Source organism: Lagopus muta, chromosome 5 (genome assembly GCF_023343835.1).
Source record: "Lagopus muta isolate bLagMut1 chromosome 5, bLagMut1 primary, whole genome shotgun sequence".
Taxonomy (NCBI): domain Eukaryota; kingdom Metazoa; phylum Chordata; class Aves; order Galliformes; family Phasianidae; genus Lagopus; species Lagopus muta.
In genome coordinates, this window is record NC_064437.1 from 11,416,662 (window position 1) to 11,434,232 (window position 17,571).

The 17,571-nt window shown below is 40.6% G+C and overlaps 2 protein-coding genes and 1 long non-coding RNA gene across 9 annotated transcripts in view; 1 reads left to right on the forward strand and 2 right to left on the reverse strand.

Annotated features, from left to right (window-relative positions):
* Nucleotides 1–12,724, reverse strand: part of LOC125693356 (vitellogenin-1) — a 71,822-nt gene extending 59,098 nt beyond the window's left edge. For all 3 annotated transcript variants that reach the window (XM_048945154.1, XM_048945155.1, XM_048945152.1), the window contains exon 1: nucleotides 12,499–12,724. The gene's annotated coding sequence lies outside the window, so the exon portion shown is untranslated. The remainder of the gene's footprint in view (nucleotides 1–12,498) is intronic.
* LOC125693367 (uncharacterized) lies at nucleotides 8,314–17,569 on the forward strand. The gene is made up of 3 exons (XR_007377073.1): nucleotides 8,314–8,732; nucleotides 10,871–10,939; nucleotides 17,381–17,569. It is a non-coding gene; the product is annotated as an uncharacterized LOC125693367 (long non-coding RNA).
* Nucleotides 15,301–17,571, reverse strand: part of ADGRL4 (adhesion G protein-coupled receptor L4) — a 74,971-nt gene continuing 72,700 nt past the window's right edge. For all 5 annotated transcript variants that reach the window (XM_048945163.1, XM_048945162.1, XM_048945161.1 and 2 more), the window contains one exon: nucleotides 15,301–17,076. In XM_048945163.1, coding sequence (XP_048801120.1) covers nucleotides 17,014–17,076 — 63 coding nt within the window. In that variant the 3' untranslated portion in view covers nucleotides 15,301–17,013. The remainder of the gene's footprint in view (nucleotides 17,077–17,571) is intronic.

A 17,571-nucleotide genomic window follows, 5' to 3' on the forward strand; every position in this document is an offset into this window, starting at 1 on the left:
TGTTAAACGAGATGTTCAGATACTTACTAAATAGATACATGTCCTAGAGTTGTTAGTAACAACTTCCCTCCTTCAAGCCTTTGATTCTGACAGAAGCATGGGTAAATGATAAACATATCTGCTCGTGGTTGCTACTATTTTAGTGGGAAAGAGATTTGATTCAAACAATAATTTACTTTCCATCATTTGAAGTTATGTGGTGTTCAATAAGAATTTGTTACATGATCTCAAGCATTACAACTGATTGGTACCCTGTCTTAAAAGTCTTTTGTCTTTCCATCTCTCCTCATTTTTGCTCCTATCTATTTCTCTGGCTCTCCTTTTACTACTTTCCACAATTATAAAAGTAAATGATTTCAATATGATGCAAAAGAGTAAATAAACCTTTACCCTGCAATTGTTCTAGGTGCTGAGAAAGAACAAATAATCAGTTTGACAGGTAGACAGGAGACAGGTCAAAGTGATCTGCTCAAAGTCTGCCTTCAAGAAGGGTCAGCAATGTAAAGCTTCTTTCTCCTTTCTTTTATTCCTCTTCTTTGTTTTCTTTCTCTTTTTTTTTTTTCTCAAATTTCAGGGTGACCCAACAGCATTCACAGACAGCATTCATGGCAAAGCTCTTTCATTTCTAAGGCAGGTATAACAGAAATTGATTGTATTTTCTGTATCTTTTTAAAGATATCCTTGATTTTGCATAACGATATAAAAAGATCATTGCCACAGCTATAAGAACATAAAAACAGCCTGAACAGTAACTTAGAGCAATGGTATTAACTAACTTCCTTCCAGGACAAAAAGTTTGGACACTGGAGTAGAAGACCAGTTTGTCAGCTTTATCTTCTCTGCTTCTCACGATTGCAAGGAGAGAGACAGTGCTGGTGAAGCAAGACCCATGCTTTGACAAAATTATCCAGAGCCTAAAAACAGGGAGGGGAGATTACAAAAACATGCAAAGTATTTAAGTGTACTACATTTCTCTAAACATGTTAATACACAATGTGTGCATCTTCATGCATATGGGTGTATGTATATGTATATGTATAATCATATTGAGTTATACCTAAATGCATTTTTAAGCACACATGTATACAGACATATACATACTTTCATGTATAATAGGTATTTATGTACCTAGTATGAATAATACATATTTTATTCTTAAGTACCTCCTTCCTCTTTTTTTTCCTGAAACTTCTTTCATGTTCCCAAGCTTTTCCCTCCCTCCAGCTTTGAAGATTAGACTTTTCTCCCCTCTCACTGCATCTGGCACCATGCTGCAATCGTTGGTTTCCTACAGTCAGCCTTTTTAAAGTTTGTATGCAGACAGCCTTATCCTGTCCTGGGACAAGGGCCAGCTGGGACACTAGCTGTGGCGCTCATGGCCTTGTGTCATTCATGGAGACTGAAGCAGGAGCTGTGGCCATGGTGTCCTGGAAGCACTGTAGTGGCCAGAGGTCTTGCTGCTCCCCTGAATGGGGTTGCCAAGAGGGAACAGAGGTAGCGTGGCACACAGGTAGTACCAATGCTGACCACAAATGTGACTTGGGAAGGTTTTGCCTGTGTGTGGAGATGGGATTCAGGAGGCACCAGCAATCCACATTAGAGATCCCTGGATTCTGGTAGCGCCTTATTATACATTTGTTTCTGTTATTTTTAATGCTGGCTGGTTTAAACTACTAAGAGTAATTCTAGGACAAATTACAATTGCACTTTCTTTATGCTGTGTAGACATGCCCTTTGACTGTTTGATTGCAACTGGCTTTGGATCAGGGCTTATAGCCAAAGCTGTGTCACTAGCATAGCATGCAACACTTTCTGCAGAGCCTCCAAGTATAAGCCATCAACCCTGTGATCTAAAATACACATAACTGCAATGAGCTGGGAGATAATCCAGCACTTCACAGCATATAGAAGAGATTTATTAACACGGATTTTTTGTGGATACAAAAATACATAGAAGGCCAAATTGTTAGATTACATGAAGCAGAGAAGCTCAGTGCATGAAGAGGGGATGAACCTCTGACGTGTGAGCATATGTAAGAACACACCTCTTCCATGTACCACTTGGTAACTGTTTGAAGATAGATCTTCAAAGGTGCTGAAAATGGCAAAATGGCTGTGGCTTCACAGTCCAGTTTAGTCTAAAACACAGCTATGGAGAAAAGGGTTGGGGTCCCAGCTTTCATATTCACCATGATTACTCTTGCTGGTAATTCATACATACAATGGAACTGCAGTTCTGAAGTTGCAGAAGAAGCATGGCTAGAACCAGTTCAGCAGGCAGAGATACACAAGAGGTATCTCAGCAACTCAGCTTCATGAACAACACAGGGCTCTCTGAGACTGCCCTCAGCTCTCCTACACTGAGCACTGTGTCACAGTGGGGTGGTCAGAGGAGCTACCACAGCTACCAGTACATCACCTATCACCAAAGCTACCAGCATTAAAAAAAAAAAAAAAAAAAAAAAAAAACACCACAAAAAACCAACAACAAAACAACCAAACAAGCAATCACTCAAATCCCTCTCGAAACCAACTATTCAAATGCTATATAATCTGACTTTTCTGTCACATGGTTTGTGCATGTATCAAGCCGTTAACTTCAGCACGGTCAACTTCACATTCGCTAAAAAGAGAACCAAATGCAATGACTAAGTTTTGATTAGACAAGGTACAATATTTATGGCATTTTTTTCCCCAGTGCTGTTATGTTACAAATGCATTTTATGTAAGTATATTTTGTTAGACAAGCAGGCATTTGCAAAACATCGCAAATGCAACAGAGTATAATGAGTACACTTCCAGAGAGGATATTCTGGTACCCTGCAGGCCTTGATTGGGCAGCTCATTTGAACATCAGGTTAAATCCCATTTAAGTGAGTACTTTACCGAAGTTTTCAGGCAGTACACTTAATGGCTGCAAAATAAACGTCAGGGAACAAAACACAGTCAGTTCTCATTTTTATTTCCCTTTTTCAGCTAACCATCCAAAGAAACTTTAAGCTCACTTCTCCCCCTCCCCTCCCCCCCCCCCCCCCCCCCCCAGTATTTAAATGAAGTCCGTGCAGACTGAGAGGGAAGGAAAACATGCATTTCCTTTTCCCACCAAGAGTCATGTTCCCCTCACACCACATCACCACCACATTTATTTATACCACCCCGAACCTCACGCTGCTCTCTCCACCTCCACATGCCCCTCAGGCTCGGGTTCTCGAGCCGGACCCGCCGTCCAGCTGCGCCCAGCTGCCGCCCTCCTTCAGAGCCCTGTCCCCAGCAGGTGGCACTCAGGCTCTGCCGCTGGCCCCGGCAGGCTGCGGGGCACAGAGCTAGCAGCCAAAGGATGGAACATTTGCTTGCAAACACCTTTTTCATCTCTGGGATAGAGGCAAACGGGTGCTTCTCATGCTTAAATCATCATCAGCATGCGTCGTAAGCGCTTTCACACCGTCCACCCCTAACTCATGTCTCAGCCAAGGTGGGCACACAGCAGTGACTGTGAGGGCTGCGAGGGACATCCCTCGTGGAAAGAACAGGGGCTGGTGTCTGAGCATATGTAACATCATAGCAAAACGTCATGGAACCAGAATTTAAAACGTCTTTATTATCCTCACGGGGGACTCTCTGCATCAAGAAGGGAATATACGTGCATACTGTAACTCCTATTAGTGTTAAAGGGAATTATGTGTGTAAATCTCCAAATCCCAACGTACGAAGATGAGAGTGTCCCCGTAAGGGTCTGAAATATGCATTTGAATTAAGCTTGACTGTTGGGAAACTCATAATGCTGTGGCTGGTATTATAAATTTATACTTACTAGGACGAAGTTTCACCTGAAACAACAGAGCCTGAAGTGTTATTTGTTCCAGCAAATTATTTTGTTAGATGTGATAATCAGTTCACAGCAGGACAACAGGAGGCTACTCAGATTGTTGACAATTCTGGGCCCCATCCAGCTTCAAGCAGCTTCTGAAGCAGCTCCAAAGGCTGCAGAGGGGATACCAAAGTCAGTGCTCCGGGGAGCCAGGGCAGGGCTGGCTGCTGCAGCCCCCTCCCCACAGTGCTCTCCTAAGGCACTGCTACCTGCTCTGCAAAGCAGCCCCCCACCAGGAAGTGAGGTCTCAAGGGAGGTGCTGTTTTTCCCAGCCCCCTGTATTTTGCCAAGTGGATGAGATTTTTTTCTTATGAGCTAAGTGCCAAAAACACCGTCTGTGGTGGAGGAGGAGCTGCAAATCTGTTCTCCTTGACTTACTGGGCTACTTTGTAGTTTATTTCAGGAGTTATATGACCTAAGGGTATGCCTGCCATTAGCATCACCTTTGAATTCAGACAATATCTTTCACAGAAGCTTTTATCCTGATTTTCCCATCTCAAGCTCAAATCGGTTTGAACCCCAGGGCACCCCACCTCTGTGAGACCCACATTTCCCCTTGGGTTGGAAGTAAGCCAAGCCCCGCTTTGACTCTGTGGGTCATGGTACTGCAGGGGGACTGCCCTGGGGCTGGGGGGCTCCTAATAGGAAATGCACTCAAAGAAGCCAAATCTGTAGCTTCAGCCTGTCCTAAGTCACCTTCAGCACACTACTATATGGCCCAACAGTTTAAAGAACATAAAGGCACAAAAGGCATACGTGTGGGTCCAGTGCCACTGACTGAAGGGACTGCTACAGTCACAGTGGGGAGCACTTGCCAAGCAGCCACTCACCCCCTCACACACTGCCTACGTATTCTCCTCCTTTCTGTCTCTCTTCATAGCAGTATCCAAGTCTTGGTTCCCCTTGGCTAGCCCTTTCGGGAGCAGCCGCATATGCTCCCTAATCCTGTGCAGTTCCAAGGTTAGGCTGAAACAGACCAGCACATAACAACAGCCTATCTTAAATGCATGCACAGAAACAGTGAGCAGCTCTATTCTGAATGAGTCCTTAATCTACTGAGGTACTTGGGGTAGTGTAGTTAATTACTTTAAAACTCAATCTTGTACCATGAGCCTGGGTGTGACTCCACAAATTCACTTTTGAGTCCTGTAATGGAATAGAAGTATTTCCAGTCCTCATTAAAAACACCGCAAAACCACAGCAGCAGAGCTGTGTTCCTCATAATGATTTGTTTCACCGATAGATCAAACGGTCTGTTGACAATGGTTGACTGCAACCGACAACCTCTTCTAATAAGATAAAGAAGTTGTACATTTTATTGATTATAAAGCAAATTGGGTTTTGGTCCCTTTAAATTTTTTATTGGCTACAAAATGGAGGACTTATGCCTTTGAAATTGTAGCTTGCCATGACATTACAATGAATTATAATTCTAACCTATTCATGCTTCCTCAAAGGCCTAACCCATTTGCCTGCTTCACAAGCATGTTGTAAAATGCCCCACATTTACATATATATTTTTGGGAGCTTTTTATTTGAGAGCTGCAGCAGACTTGAGAAAGGAAAAGGGGTTGAATGGGCAAGAATTCTTGAGATCCTGGAATTTTAAGAGACCTGCTATATTTCAACACCAGCTAGGAGCTCGAGGCAGACATTTCTGGATAAGGCTCTTAGTTTTTTGTTACACAAGAGGTGAAGTTTTTAATCCCTTCTGGCTCTGAAGATCTATGTTCCTGCACATCTTGGGAAATGGAGCTCACAGTGCCAAAATAAATCTACTACTTTCCAGATCAATATTTAGGGTCAGACCTTACAGAAGCATGGGGCACATCAAGGAGCACTTTAAATGCCAGACAACAAAATCAGGACCCCAAAATCTCCTCAGCATCTTTTCCAGCTATCTCCCCACCTGATCCAAGGCCATATAGTGCCTCCAGCTCTGCTAAAGCCTCTGCATAGAGCAGAGGCTTTACACTGAGCCTGCTGTGATGCAGCGCCTGAGTGATGTTCAAGTCCTCTGCAATGTAGTTCAGAGGAGAAGGCCAGCAAGTAGTTATGGCCACTATGTCAAACTGTCTCAAAAACACCACTGTATCAGCTTTACTCTTCTAAAATAGCTAGGGAGGGGAAGACAGGAGAATAAAGCAGCTGCTTTCCTATCACTGGTATTTTGCAACTGAGAACACAGAGAACCTGACTATGGCTGTAGAGATGTGCAGCTAAGACAGTGGAGGGGAGAAGTCTCAGCTTTTCATCTTTCATCATTTCTATTCTCTTGCTCTTTTTGCTCATGCCTAGTGGCAGGGCAATATAAATGCAAGCAACAACAATAAAACAACAAAACAGCAAAAAACAAGCAAGAGAGAAAAACAGCCCTTGCTCCATTATCAAGCAACTGGATGCAAGTCACATTTCAGAAACACTAGATCATACAACGGTGATTGCCTTCCTGCAGTCACTCCTGTGCTAAGAGGACAGATGATCCTCCCTTTTAAAACTTGTTCTTATACATGGAAAACTGATACAGAATGCCAGATACCATATCACCCTGAAAAGCACCACTCTGCACTGAGCAATATATCCAAATTACCCTTTCCAAGTCTTCAGCTTCATTCTCATCCAGTCAGGGCAAAAGCATGCACATACACATTTAAAGTCCACGTAGATAACAAAGGAAATAACTAAAACAACTCAGTTTTCAGCTGCTTTAGGGCAGGCAGTTAGAAGCAGTGGCCTGCATTGTGGCATGGCATCAGGCAGCAATAGCTGCAGCCTGCAGCATCCTGGGCCTGCTGCCTCCTGGTACTGCTCTCAGCTGGTGCTGGCTGTGGCATGCACCCTCTCTGTCAGTGTGGTGTCAGTGGTATGGAAACTGAACCTTAAATACTGCTCTTCAAAGTGGGAACTGCTTAGTTGCAGCATTTCCAAGAGCAGTGATCAGCTGGCTAAACCCACAGTTCAGCATTTATTTACATTATTCTATTCTAAAATTAGCCGCTAAAGTGGGTTACTAACTCCTGAATGTCAGGGCATTGATTTCAATGCCTGTGCTTGAGCCTAGGTGGCTGCAGTTTGAAAATCTGCACCTAAGCATGTGGGTTATTGGCAGGTGATAGTCGTTCCCTCACAGAAGATCAGCTCAAAGCAGCAGTCCTTGCTGTCTCTGTCCTACAGGGACTAAAATCCCTTCAGTTTCCTGTTTGTCAATTGAGAGCTTTGCAGGTGCTCAAGTCAGTCAAGGGGGAAACAAAACGAAAAAAAAAAACCCAACAATAATCAGAGTTTTGTAGAAATATTGCATTCTTTCCTAGAGTGGAGGCAAAACAAATAGAAGCTTAAAACAAGCAGTCTCTGCCAGCACATCTTTTCCCCTTTTACAGCATGAGCTACAATGCCCTTCAGCCAGTAGAAGGCAGAGAAAGGTCTGCCAGGAAAAAGAGTTAGTTGAAAGAGTTTACTTTAAACTTTTGTATACTCTGACACATGCACACAAGACAGCCCCTTTCTTCTTCTTCAGTGCTTGATAGAAAGAAAATGGATTTCTCTCTATTGATTGGTATGCAGCTGGCAAAAGTAAAGACAAGTTTCCTCATGGTCATGCCTCTGTGATCAACCATGATCTGGAAGAATATAATAAGAGATAAAGCAGGACTGTCTTGCTCACACAGGACATCCAGAGCAGTGGGGGAAAAAAAAAACCAAAAAACTATCAGCATGTCTGGTTATTCCACTCATATAAACAAGCTCAACATACCAAAGCAAAATAACAATATTTTATTTTAATAAATCTGCTCAATTAGTATTTTTTATCCTAAATATCTGTCCCTTTTGTAATGAAGACAAAGTTGCATTCTATATTCATTCACAATCCTGTAAATCTGAGTAACAGTAAATCTTATGGAAGAGAGCTTAAAAAGCTCTGTATTTGGTTAAGACAGTAATTCTGCCTAAAAAGTGAAGTGGTCTCAAAACAGCAACCATCATCTTTTGTGAAAAATGTTTCCATTTCCAAGCAGTTCTAATGTTTCCATTCAAAATGGACTCCTTGATAGGAAGTTAATGAAAGCATGTCATGTGGAATACCTGGACCACTTTGTAAAGCATGGAAAGAACAATAGGATTGTGTCCTGAAGATTTTATAACAGGCAAAACAAGTACTAAAAAAAATAAATAAAATAAAAAATAAAAAAAAAGAGAAAGGAAAACAAAAAAGATCTCTAGCAGTGCAGAGCAGGACAAAGCTGAGCAGCAGTTGGATTAGTGAATTTGTTTTTAAAGCACCTCCCTTTTCTGCACTTCCACCCTTGCTGCCTGCCCCACTACCCTGACCTCGTTCCCTTTCCAGTTTCAGAAGAGTCGTCCCTCCTTCTTTCCCTCCCGACCTGCATTCCTCAGTGATGGCTGGAATGCACGATAAAGACATCAGTAAACCCAGCCAGCTTGCCTAAGATCGGGAGATAAGGAAGGTGATGTTAGCAAATTAACTGATTGGTATAAAACAAAAGAGGGAAAAAAAGTTGTCAGGAAACGGGGAACTTTTGAACTCATTTAAACAAAGAAGTGGTAGAGGAGCGGGCGTGTCTGTCGCAAGTGCCTACTTCGCAGGAGCCAAGCCAGAGCGCTGCGACAGCTAGATGCAGGGAGCAGAGCTGTCTGAGGAGCAGGAGTCGCTCCGTTCAGATGGAGCACACAATGGGACTCTGGTCTGCCACTTCCACCCCGTACTTAGTAGCCGCAGCTTGCTCCAGCCTGCTAAGGGACAATGCAACCTCTTTGTGCACTGCCTTTGTGATTACACTTTGAAGGGCCCTGGGCTTGTGGAGAAGCTGTGTTATGCTGAAAATAATTGCAGTAGGACTTTCAGGTATGTACAGGTTCTTTTATTCAGTGAGAGTAGCTGGCATTCCTTGTTTTCCATCAGCACTGAGAGGGTTAATGCCTTCCTCCTGGGCTGGCCTCCAGAGAATTTGCTCTCTGCGGCTCCAGATGTCTTTCAGAAATCTCCAAAGTTTTGCTGCCCTCATTAGTGACAGATGTGGGAGTTACAATTTGAAATTTAGGTTTACTAAAGTAAAGCATTGTGAAATCTCAGGAATCCGCTGAAGTACTCTTAAAGGCATAAGTGGTACAGATCACAGACAACATGCTTTCATGTAATGCTGAACAAGAGGCTTTATTACCAACATCATTTTTTTTTTTATCCCTCTCCACTTTATCCCAGCCTTCCTGCGCAGTCTTCTCTGGGACCTCCTGGTTGCTTTGTGCTGTTTGGCAACAGCAGTGGCCAGGTTCTCTCAGCCCAGTGGGCATGTTGGTAGCCCTCTAGGCAGGGCTCTCCGCCAGGACCAAGTCCTGCTCATCTTCCTAGAGCACAGCACCAGCCTCCTACCTCAAGGGGTGTGTGCTTCTGTGCACAGCTGGGGCCACACACTAATTCTATGTTGCTATCAGCCTTTTCCTTTTTTTTTCCCCTCAGCAAACAGCTGAAGTAACTTGAATCTGGCTCAATCATTGCTTTTATCACAACAGCAGGCAGATTTTTCTACCTCCATGCACTGTTTGGGACTGCCTTCCATTGTTCCTGCTATAGAAAGGGGAGACCCAAGCACAGACATTTCTTGGAGAGGATGTTTGCTTTGACAAACAGCCACTAATATTCATCTGCAGAACCTGACAAATAAGACCTCCAAGGTCCGCATGTATTGGCACTATACAAGCCCTAAAGAAGATACTATTGCTTCATTGTCATTACATAAGGTCCTTCACCAGCACGTCTTGTACATAGAAAAGACATAGCAAAATTGTCACTCGCAACATCCTCCATCAGTACTGCTGATCTGGGGGAAAAACTGGTGGAAGAGGTCTAAAATAGCCATGAAATAACCATGCAACATGTAAGCATTTCCAATAGGGCTGTAGGCAGTACATAGTTGAGAGAATCCTTTGGTCCTTCAAGTAACTGGAATGACATTGACCACAAGAAAGGACAGATCTCAAAAAAAAAAAAAAAAAAAAAAAAAAAAAAAAAAGGCTTTATACTACTCTACTTTTGTAGACTATGCATAAGCACAAAGTGTACTCCTGCTCATCCTTCTCAGTGCAGGTAACATGCAGAAAAGGATGTATCTGAGATGTATGTACCCAGTACGTACAGTTTCTGTCACACCCAGAAGGAAACTTTGGACAGCCTAATCTAGTGGTTGGCAACCCTGCCCACAGCAGGGGTGTTGAAATGATGCGGCCCTTTTCAACCAAGGCCATTCTATAATTCATTTGTGGCTTACAGCTTATGTATCTCTACATATATATATATATTTTTTTTTTTTTTTGAGAAAGTCATACTTATCAAAGAAAAAAAAACAAGTAAGATCATTCAAATCTCAGTGGCTTACATGGTTTCATGGAAGCTGAGCAGAACCACAGGATCTTTCCCTCTTGCTCTATTACTGTAAACTTTTTCCTGATGGTTCTTCGGGATAGTGCTGTCCAATTCACTAACCCATAATATTTGTAACCTAGAAGTATTGCATACAAATCATTCATTAAAAAGGCAGTGAGTAGAACATCTTTGAGACTTGCTTTAAGATTCAGTTGATGCCTTTTCAATTTTGTTTAGCTTCAGGGGATACATCCTTGGAAGCTGTTACCATTTGACGTTTCTCTCATTTTCCCAATAATCCATAAATCTGGGTTGTTGGTTTTTTTTTTTCTTCCTTTTCTCCTTTTTAAAATGACACTGCCTCCTTTTCCCCTGTACTATTCACTTTTTATCAGGCTCAATTGTTCAGACAGAGAAGTGTGTGGTTCTCTGGTTGATCACTCTTCTACCACCCATTTTGTTCACAAATCTATTCTTCCCTCCCAGTCTTTGAAAACTTTGCATGTGTGAGTTAGCAGACAGTCAAGTCTTTGTTTTACCACCCATCAAGCACTGCCATTTGCAGCACTATGATCAATTCCCCACTGCAAAGTCAAATCCTGAACTCACTTCATCCTCTGCAGGCCAAACTTGGGGCTGGAAAACAACTGTATATGAACTGGGCAAACCAAGGAGGGGAGGGTCTGTGAAAGGTATGTATGTTCTCATTGGTACTTGCCCCATCCATTCAGAGAAGCTCTGTACGCACCACTGCTTCTGATAAGGAGGAGTTGAACTTTGAAGTCTTTAGAAGTTATATCATAGGCATTAAGTGGAGATCATAAAAAAAACAAGCCAGAGATGAGAGTAAGAAGGAGGATTATCCCTCACCAGAAAAAAAGCTACAGTTTCAGTGAGCATATACTTTACTTTTCTCTGCTTCCATCAAGCCACCTGCTGAAGAGGTGCTCAAGCTGCCTCTCCCTTGGCTGGCATCTATTCCAAATGGGTTACAGCTGCTATTAATTTAGTTTTGGGCCTAACCCCGTGGTGACAGAAGCCATGACTTGTTCACAGGAGTTTGATGAGCTGGGAATTTGTGCATGGTGTTTCTGCACCTTTCTTATCCAGCAAGGAACGTATTTTCAGTTTTAGAAGTGATCTGATCTTTTATTGCTAGCATGAATGAGATGATAATAACATGGGGAAAGTGGGCATTTGCAAACAGAGAGAACAGCTCCCATATATATGACGGAAAATAAAGATGAAATCAGCAATAACTCATTAGTGGCAAGAAAACCATCCTTAAATTCACCTTAAAAGGAAAAGCAAAAATAAACAAAACCCGCAACATCACTGAATGAAAAACAGCTAAATGAATTTCACTATTGATAATGAGCAGGGAGCACAGTGCTTGGGATCATGAGTTTATGCAAATCTGTTATTACTGCAAATTGGCATCCTAAGACCCTGATCATGCAACACTTGCACATATGCTTAGCTTTATGCACATGAGCGGTCTCATTAACGCCAAAGACTTAGTCGTGCATAAAACCAAGCAAATGTATGAGTGTTTGTGAGACTGGGATTTAAGCACAAGGGATAGAAAACAAATTTACTGTATCATCAACAATTATTTCTGAAACCCATCAGAAGCCAAGGTGGTGCCAGAAGTCTGCTTACTGCAGAAACATTCAAAGAGGAAAGGGATTTTGAAGACTGCTGCCTCTTACTCAATCCATTAGTCTCAATAATAATGGGCCTAACACAGGAGGAATACATCCCTACCCTGACTAAAATATAACTGATTTATGGATATTAGCAACCAAGTATTTCCCACAAAATTTTACAATATAAACAGAATTGCCTCTTAAAAACAGCAACAAGAAAAAGCTTTTGCGTAACAGTTCTAACTTACTTAGCTACTATAAAGAAGAACTGGTTGTAATCATCTTGGATTTGACTAAATTATTCAGCAGTGTCTCGCAAAACTCTTCCAAAATTAATTTAAATGGTGTTAGGTTTACATGGATTCAGAGCTGACTACAGCATTTATACAAATAGCTATGATAAATACAAAGGCTTACACGGGAGGGATGTGCCTGTTGCACTGCAGTGAAGACTGATGGCTAATCTTAGAGCTGGTTTTAATTAGAACATCCAGCAATGCTTCAGAAAACAGAAAAACTCCCCTATGTTATGAAACCGGATGAAAATATGCTATTTCCTTGGGAATCCAAAAGAGTAAACACGATAAAATTTGAGTACTTACCAGCAAGATGAGAAAAAACAGAGAGCTGTAAAACAACTTCTACACAAGCACAGCTTCTGCCAAATTTAAAGGGATAGCTCAGGAGAAGGATTTCCTGGAAAAGGACAGACCTACGTTGTGAAGCTGTAAAACTAAGGCCTCAAGAAAAACAAAATAGGGTCTTATTATCATAAATATAATTTGTCAATAATCATATTTAAGTGTCATAATTTCTGTGCCTTTTTTTTTTTTTTTTTTTTTACCTTCTAGCTTGGCTTCAGATTGCAAAATATTAATACATTCTCAGCAGTTGGCTTTACTGCTACTTTCTGTTTATTTCTTTTTCTTCCCCTTCAGTTTCTGGTCTTTTTTTTTCTCACCTAGTAAAATTGCTGCTGTCAATTGTGCTGCATAACAGTAAAGCTGACAGAATTATGGTGCTCACAGTCATATCTCGAGGCTTGTTTTGAAGCAGCAGTTCCAGGATCTCCAGGTACCATGTGTGGCCATGTATATGACTCCTGGCAAAGCCTGGATGCTCGAGGGCTCTTGGTTCTCCGTATGGTTTTGTTCAATGGGTTGTCATGGAGATTCAGAGTCTGAAAAAGGCGCCACGGTCTTTCACTCTGCTGCAGTCTGTATGATCGGGCTGCTCACAGCATTGGCTATGAGGGCTGGGCTGGCAGGGAGCCAGGCAACTTGTGAAAATACTTTCACACATTTGCACTTGATGTTTTGGTTGTGGTTAGATGGAGTACTGCTGTACTGATGGCTAGCTATTTCCAAGTCTGCATCAGTCTTACAGGCTTAATTTTATATAAAAATAGCTTTGGGGGTTGACTTCGGTGAGGTAATATCTTCATTTTTGTAATTTCACAGCACAGTAATGCTGTGTGTCCTGAATGCATAAGAACAGATAGAAAAGAGGAACACAGAAGGATGTTGTCTTGAGGCCCTTCCCCTCCTCCTGTTTTACCAAAGGAAAACATTTTTTAATTTTCTTCATGGGTTAAGTTTCAGTTTTTAATCTTATCTATGAATCACAGAATCACAGAAACACCCGGGTTGGAAGGGACCCCAAGGATCATGTAGTTCCAACCCCCAAAGTTCTCAAAGTTCTCAAAGAAGAACACTGGACTTTTGTGACTAACAGACACCTGCCAAGAGTGTGGTTCTGAGCTGGTCTGTAAAGGAATATCATGACAAAGATGTAAAAGGTAGTACTATTGGTGTGAAGAGATGCATCTGCTGGAACCTGCCCTGCGAATGTTTGCTCCGTCTGCATAATGGCACCACATGCGACATTCCTTTTAATGTCTAATTGAAAAGATGCACAAGCATACAAATTTCTGAATTCAAAGCATCACCATGTCCTGAGGACTGTGAAAACTGATGAGCAGAGGAAAGTCTGAAGCCACTTTGGGCAGTCAGTGCCTACCTACTTCATCCCAGCAGGTAAAGATCAGCTGGCCATCAGCACAGGTCTGCCAAACTGAAGCTCCCAAAGGTTGTGATGATAATTAACTCTAAAAAGTTGCCTTTTCCTTAAAATACATGTCCTATTGTTTGAAGAAACAATTATTTCAGAACAAACCAGTCATTTTTAATTCTGACCTTATTTATTATATTTTGAAGCACATTATGAAATGCAACACTGAACACAAATTTCTCTTTGATTGGTTTAATGAGAACAATTTCTCTCTTCAGCAAGCACTTGCTTTCAGAGTGAAACCTTAACATTTTACTTTTATCTGTCTTGTCAATCACTGTTTTGAGTCTTTTTTTCCTGCTGGCCCCACCTGGAGATGTCATATTCCCTTCAAAAGAATGCAGTCTGAAAAGATGCTGAATACATCAAACCAGTCAACTAGTTACCAGTTGATCTGACAAATAGGTCACATTTATTTTTGGGAAAGCAACTTGTTCAGCTGATGGATGACTTGAGCACAGGTTTCCTTACTTTGCCTGTAATTGATGCCCAACTGTTATTTTTTTCAGTTTGATACTCAATATCCTAAACTCATGAAATAATTCAGGCTGGAAAGGACCTCAGAAGGTCATCTCATCCCCTGTCCTGCTCAGAGCAGGGTCAGGTATGAGATCAGGTTGCTAGAGGCTTTTTCCAGTCCTAAAAACTCCAAAGATTTTAACACAGCTGCACAACTTCTCTGGAAAACCATTTGCAATCCTCAATTAGCTTCATGCTGAAAAAGATTTTTCTGCTGTCATGCTGAAATCTTTGTTTTTTTTTTCAGTTTATGTCCATTACCTCTTCTCCCTTTCTGCTGGGCTGGGGTTTATGTTAGTAAGGGCAGTGACAAATAAACCCTTTTATTTCTCATCAGTATATCTGCATGCTTTAGGGAGGACAATGACAATATCCTTCAGGCTTGAAGGTGATGAATCTAAACAAAGTTTATCTGCTCTTATGTACTGTATTAAAACATAAATCTCATCGCTGCATGTAAGGAAAACCCAGTTTCAATGACGATCTGACCCAGATACTGGAGTGCATGGTTTTCCTATAAAAGATGTTATTTCATTAAAAAGACTATTGTAACCTAAACACTTCATGACATATTTTCTTTCCAAGGAAAATTTTTCAATTGCACTAAGCATGCTGAAGTCATTATGTTAGAGATACTACTCTGCCCAGCCAGTCTTAGTATAGGTTATACTTCTGCAAGAGATTAAAAAATGATGCATTAATAGATATCCTTCTAAAAAGACTCTGCTGAGTAATATTTGCATTTTTGCAAACCTGGAGGAACATACAGAGTAGCAAACGAAATACAGCAAATAATTCAGGGCAAATAATATATAACCATGAGAACTTTTCCACTGTATTTATTTAAATGAAGGGAAATATGTTAAAATGTGAAAGCTAAGCATTTCAGTTTATTCACATATTTTACATTCAAAGGACCATCTGAAATACTTTTTTTTTTTTTTTTTTCCCAGAAAAAAAAGAGATTCCTCTTGTGGTTTCCAAAATTTTGACAGAGACATGGAATATACATAATGAAGCACATCATTGCTGTACATACAATGAAAGCCTTGTGTATATGGAAAAAAGATAAAATCCAAACAAATCTGTCTGTTAGTAAAAAAAAAAAAAAAGAATTCCTTTAATATAAATAAAATTCAGAGTAGTACTTTATTTTAGCAGACAAAACAACAGTGGGATTTATTAACAACTACATATTTACAGTGTCTGACTGGTAAAAATAAATGGCTTCTTCTGAGATCTTAGACACTTCCTTAGAAGGCAACATGGAATGAGCCTCAGTGCTTCACATTAACTAGGTGCTAAAAGGATGAAATTAAAGCATACTTTAAAAATGTATATGAGTATGATAGCACAGCTGGAAATGCTGATGTAACACATCTATGCCCTGATGCAGCAAAGCTTGCACCACAGCAAGTTCTCTCTGATTTCAGCAGATCTGTGTATGCTCTAAAGGATAAACACAGGATAAATGTTCTAAATTCAGGAGCATTGGAGGAAGAGAAATGGTTGACTCAAGGGTGCTACAAATAGGGAAAACTGCTGTAATTACAATTTCATGGAAGCATATGATCTTGAATTTAAATCTGTACTCTTTTACATAGGTGAATTCTACCAGTCTATTTTTCAGTTGATCCTCCATTTGATCCTATGTGGTTTGGATTCCACATGTCCCTACCAAGTGACAAACTTCATAAAGTATTTCCTTCCCAATGCCTCCCAGATCATAGTGCCAGTTTAGCAGATCTCAGTCTTTTTGGCAATTAAATAAAACAAGAACCAGATCCTTTTCAAAGTATTCACAAAATAACCTTTCACTTATGAAATGGCTGTCCCATACTGATACCATTCTTGCATCAGATCTGACCTCAGTTCCTTCAGATCTAAACTATTGTTTGAAAGTTATAAAAATAAAGAATTGATTAATATACAGATATATATTTCAGAGCGATAAGAGAATAATATTAAACAAATTCCTTTTTAAATCTACTTTAAATTAAAAGAAATGTTTTCAAAAGTCTGTGCTGAAGCAGATCTTTATCTATTGACTTTTTAATGGAACCCATTCACTGCAGATGGTCATACACAACTGAATGTAAGAAGCTCATTGCTACAGAAAGACAGCGAGTATGATTCCACTATCAAGTGATTAATAAAATCTGCTGTGCTAGCTGGTTCTTGATATTTCTCTTCCAAGAGCTGAAGATATTTCCAATATCAGAAACAAAACCTAAGTCATGAAAAGTCCTGAGCTCGTTTTAAAATTTTCTTATTTCCTTGGTCTTTGTTAATATATGTTCTGTGATAATCCAGTTTGTTTTGTATGCTGTTTGTATACAGCATAATATAAATGCTTTGCATGAATGCACACATATGTACAAAATCAGTCAGTAAATCACTTAAGAAATATGCCCACCCAGGGTCATTTCATGCTTATACAATACCACTTTTTCCTGTAATACCCATAATGACATGATCTAGGTTGCTCCCCTTTTCCACCAAGATGCTCACGCTGATTTTCCTTCTATTTATCTTAAGCAGCCGAAACAACAAGGAACATTTTTGAACAACCTATAATACTCTTCTTGAATCTGAAAGAAAAATATTGAATCCAAACATGAAATAGATAAATTTATATATATATTTTTATGTGTTTTTACTAATTGTGTATGAATCACTTCATTAGATATTTTAAGGTGGGGATGCTTGCAACTGTAGGACAGGACACTGAAAAAGGCATAATCTCAAAACTGTTTGGGGAATGTGAATCCTGTTACTAACTGCAAAGAATGGAATTGAGCTTTACTGCATCCATTGCATTGCTTCATCTGGTTACTGGTGAGTTTTACAAGTTCATTTTTTGATCTTCTGTAAGTTTTTTTTTTTTTTAAACAGGAAAAAAATAGGAGCAAAGATGTTCTGTCTCCCCAGAAGGCAACAGCAGTATTTCCCCTCTTCCCTTCCCACTCCCAACAAGGGTTTCTTCCTGCTTTGAAAAACTGTCCACACTAGGACTTTGCTCCACTTCAAGTCTAGGCATTGTCCTGGGCACAGCTGAGGGCCCCTGTGGCTCCCCATAAGGACAC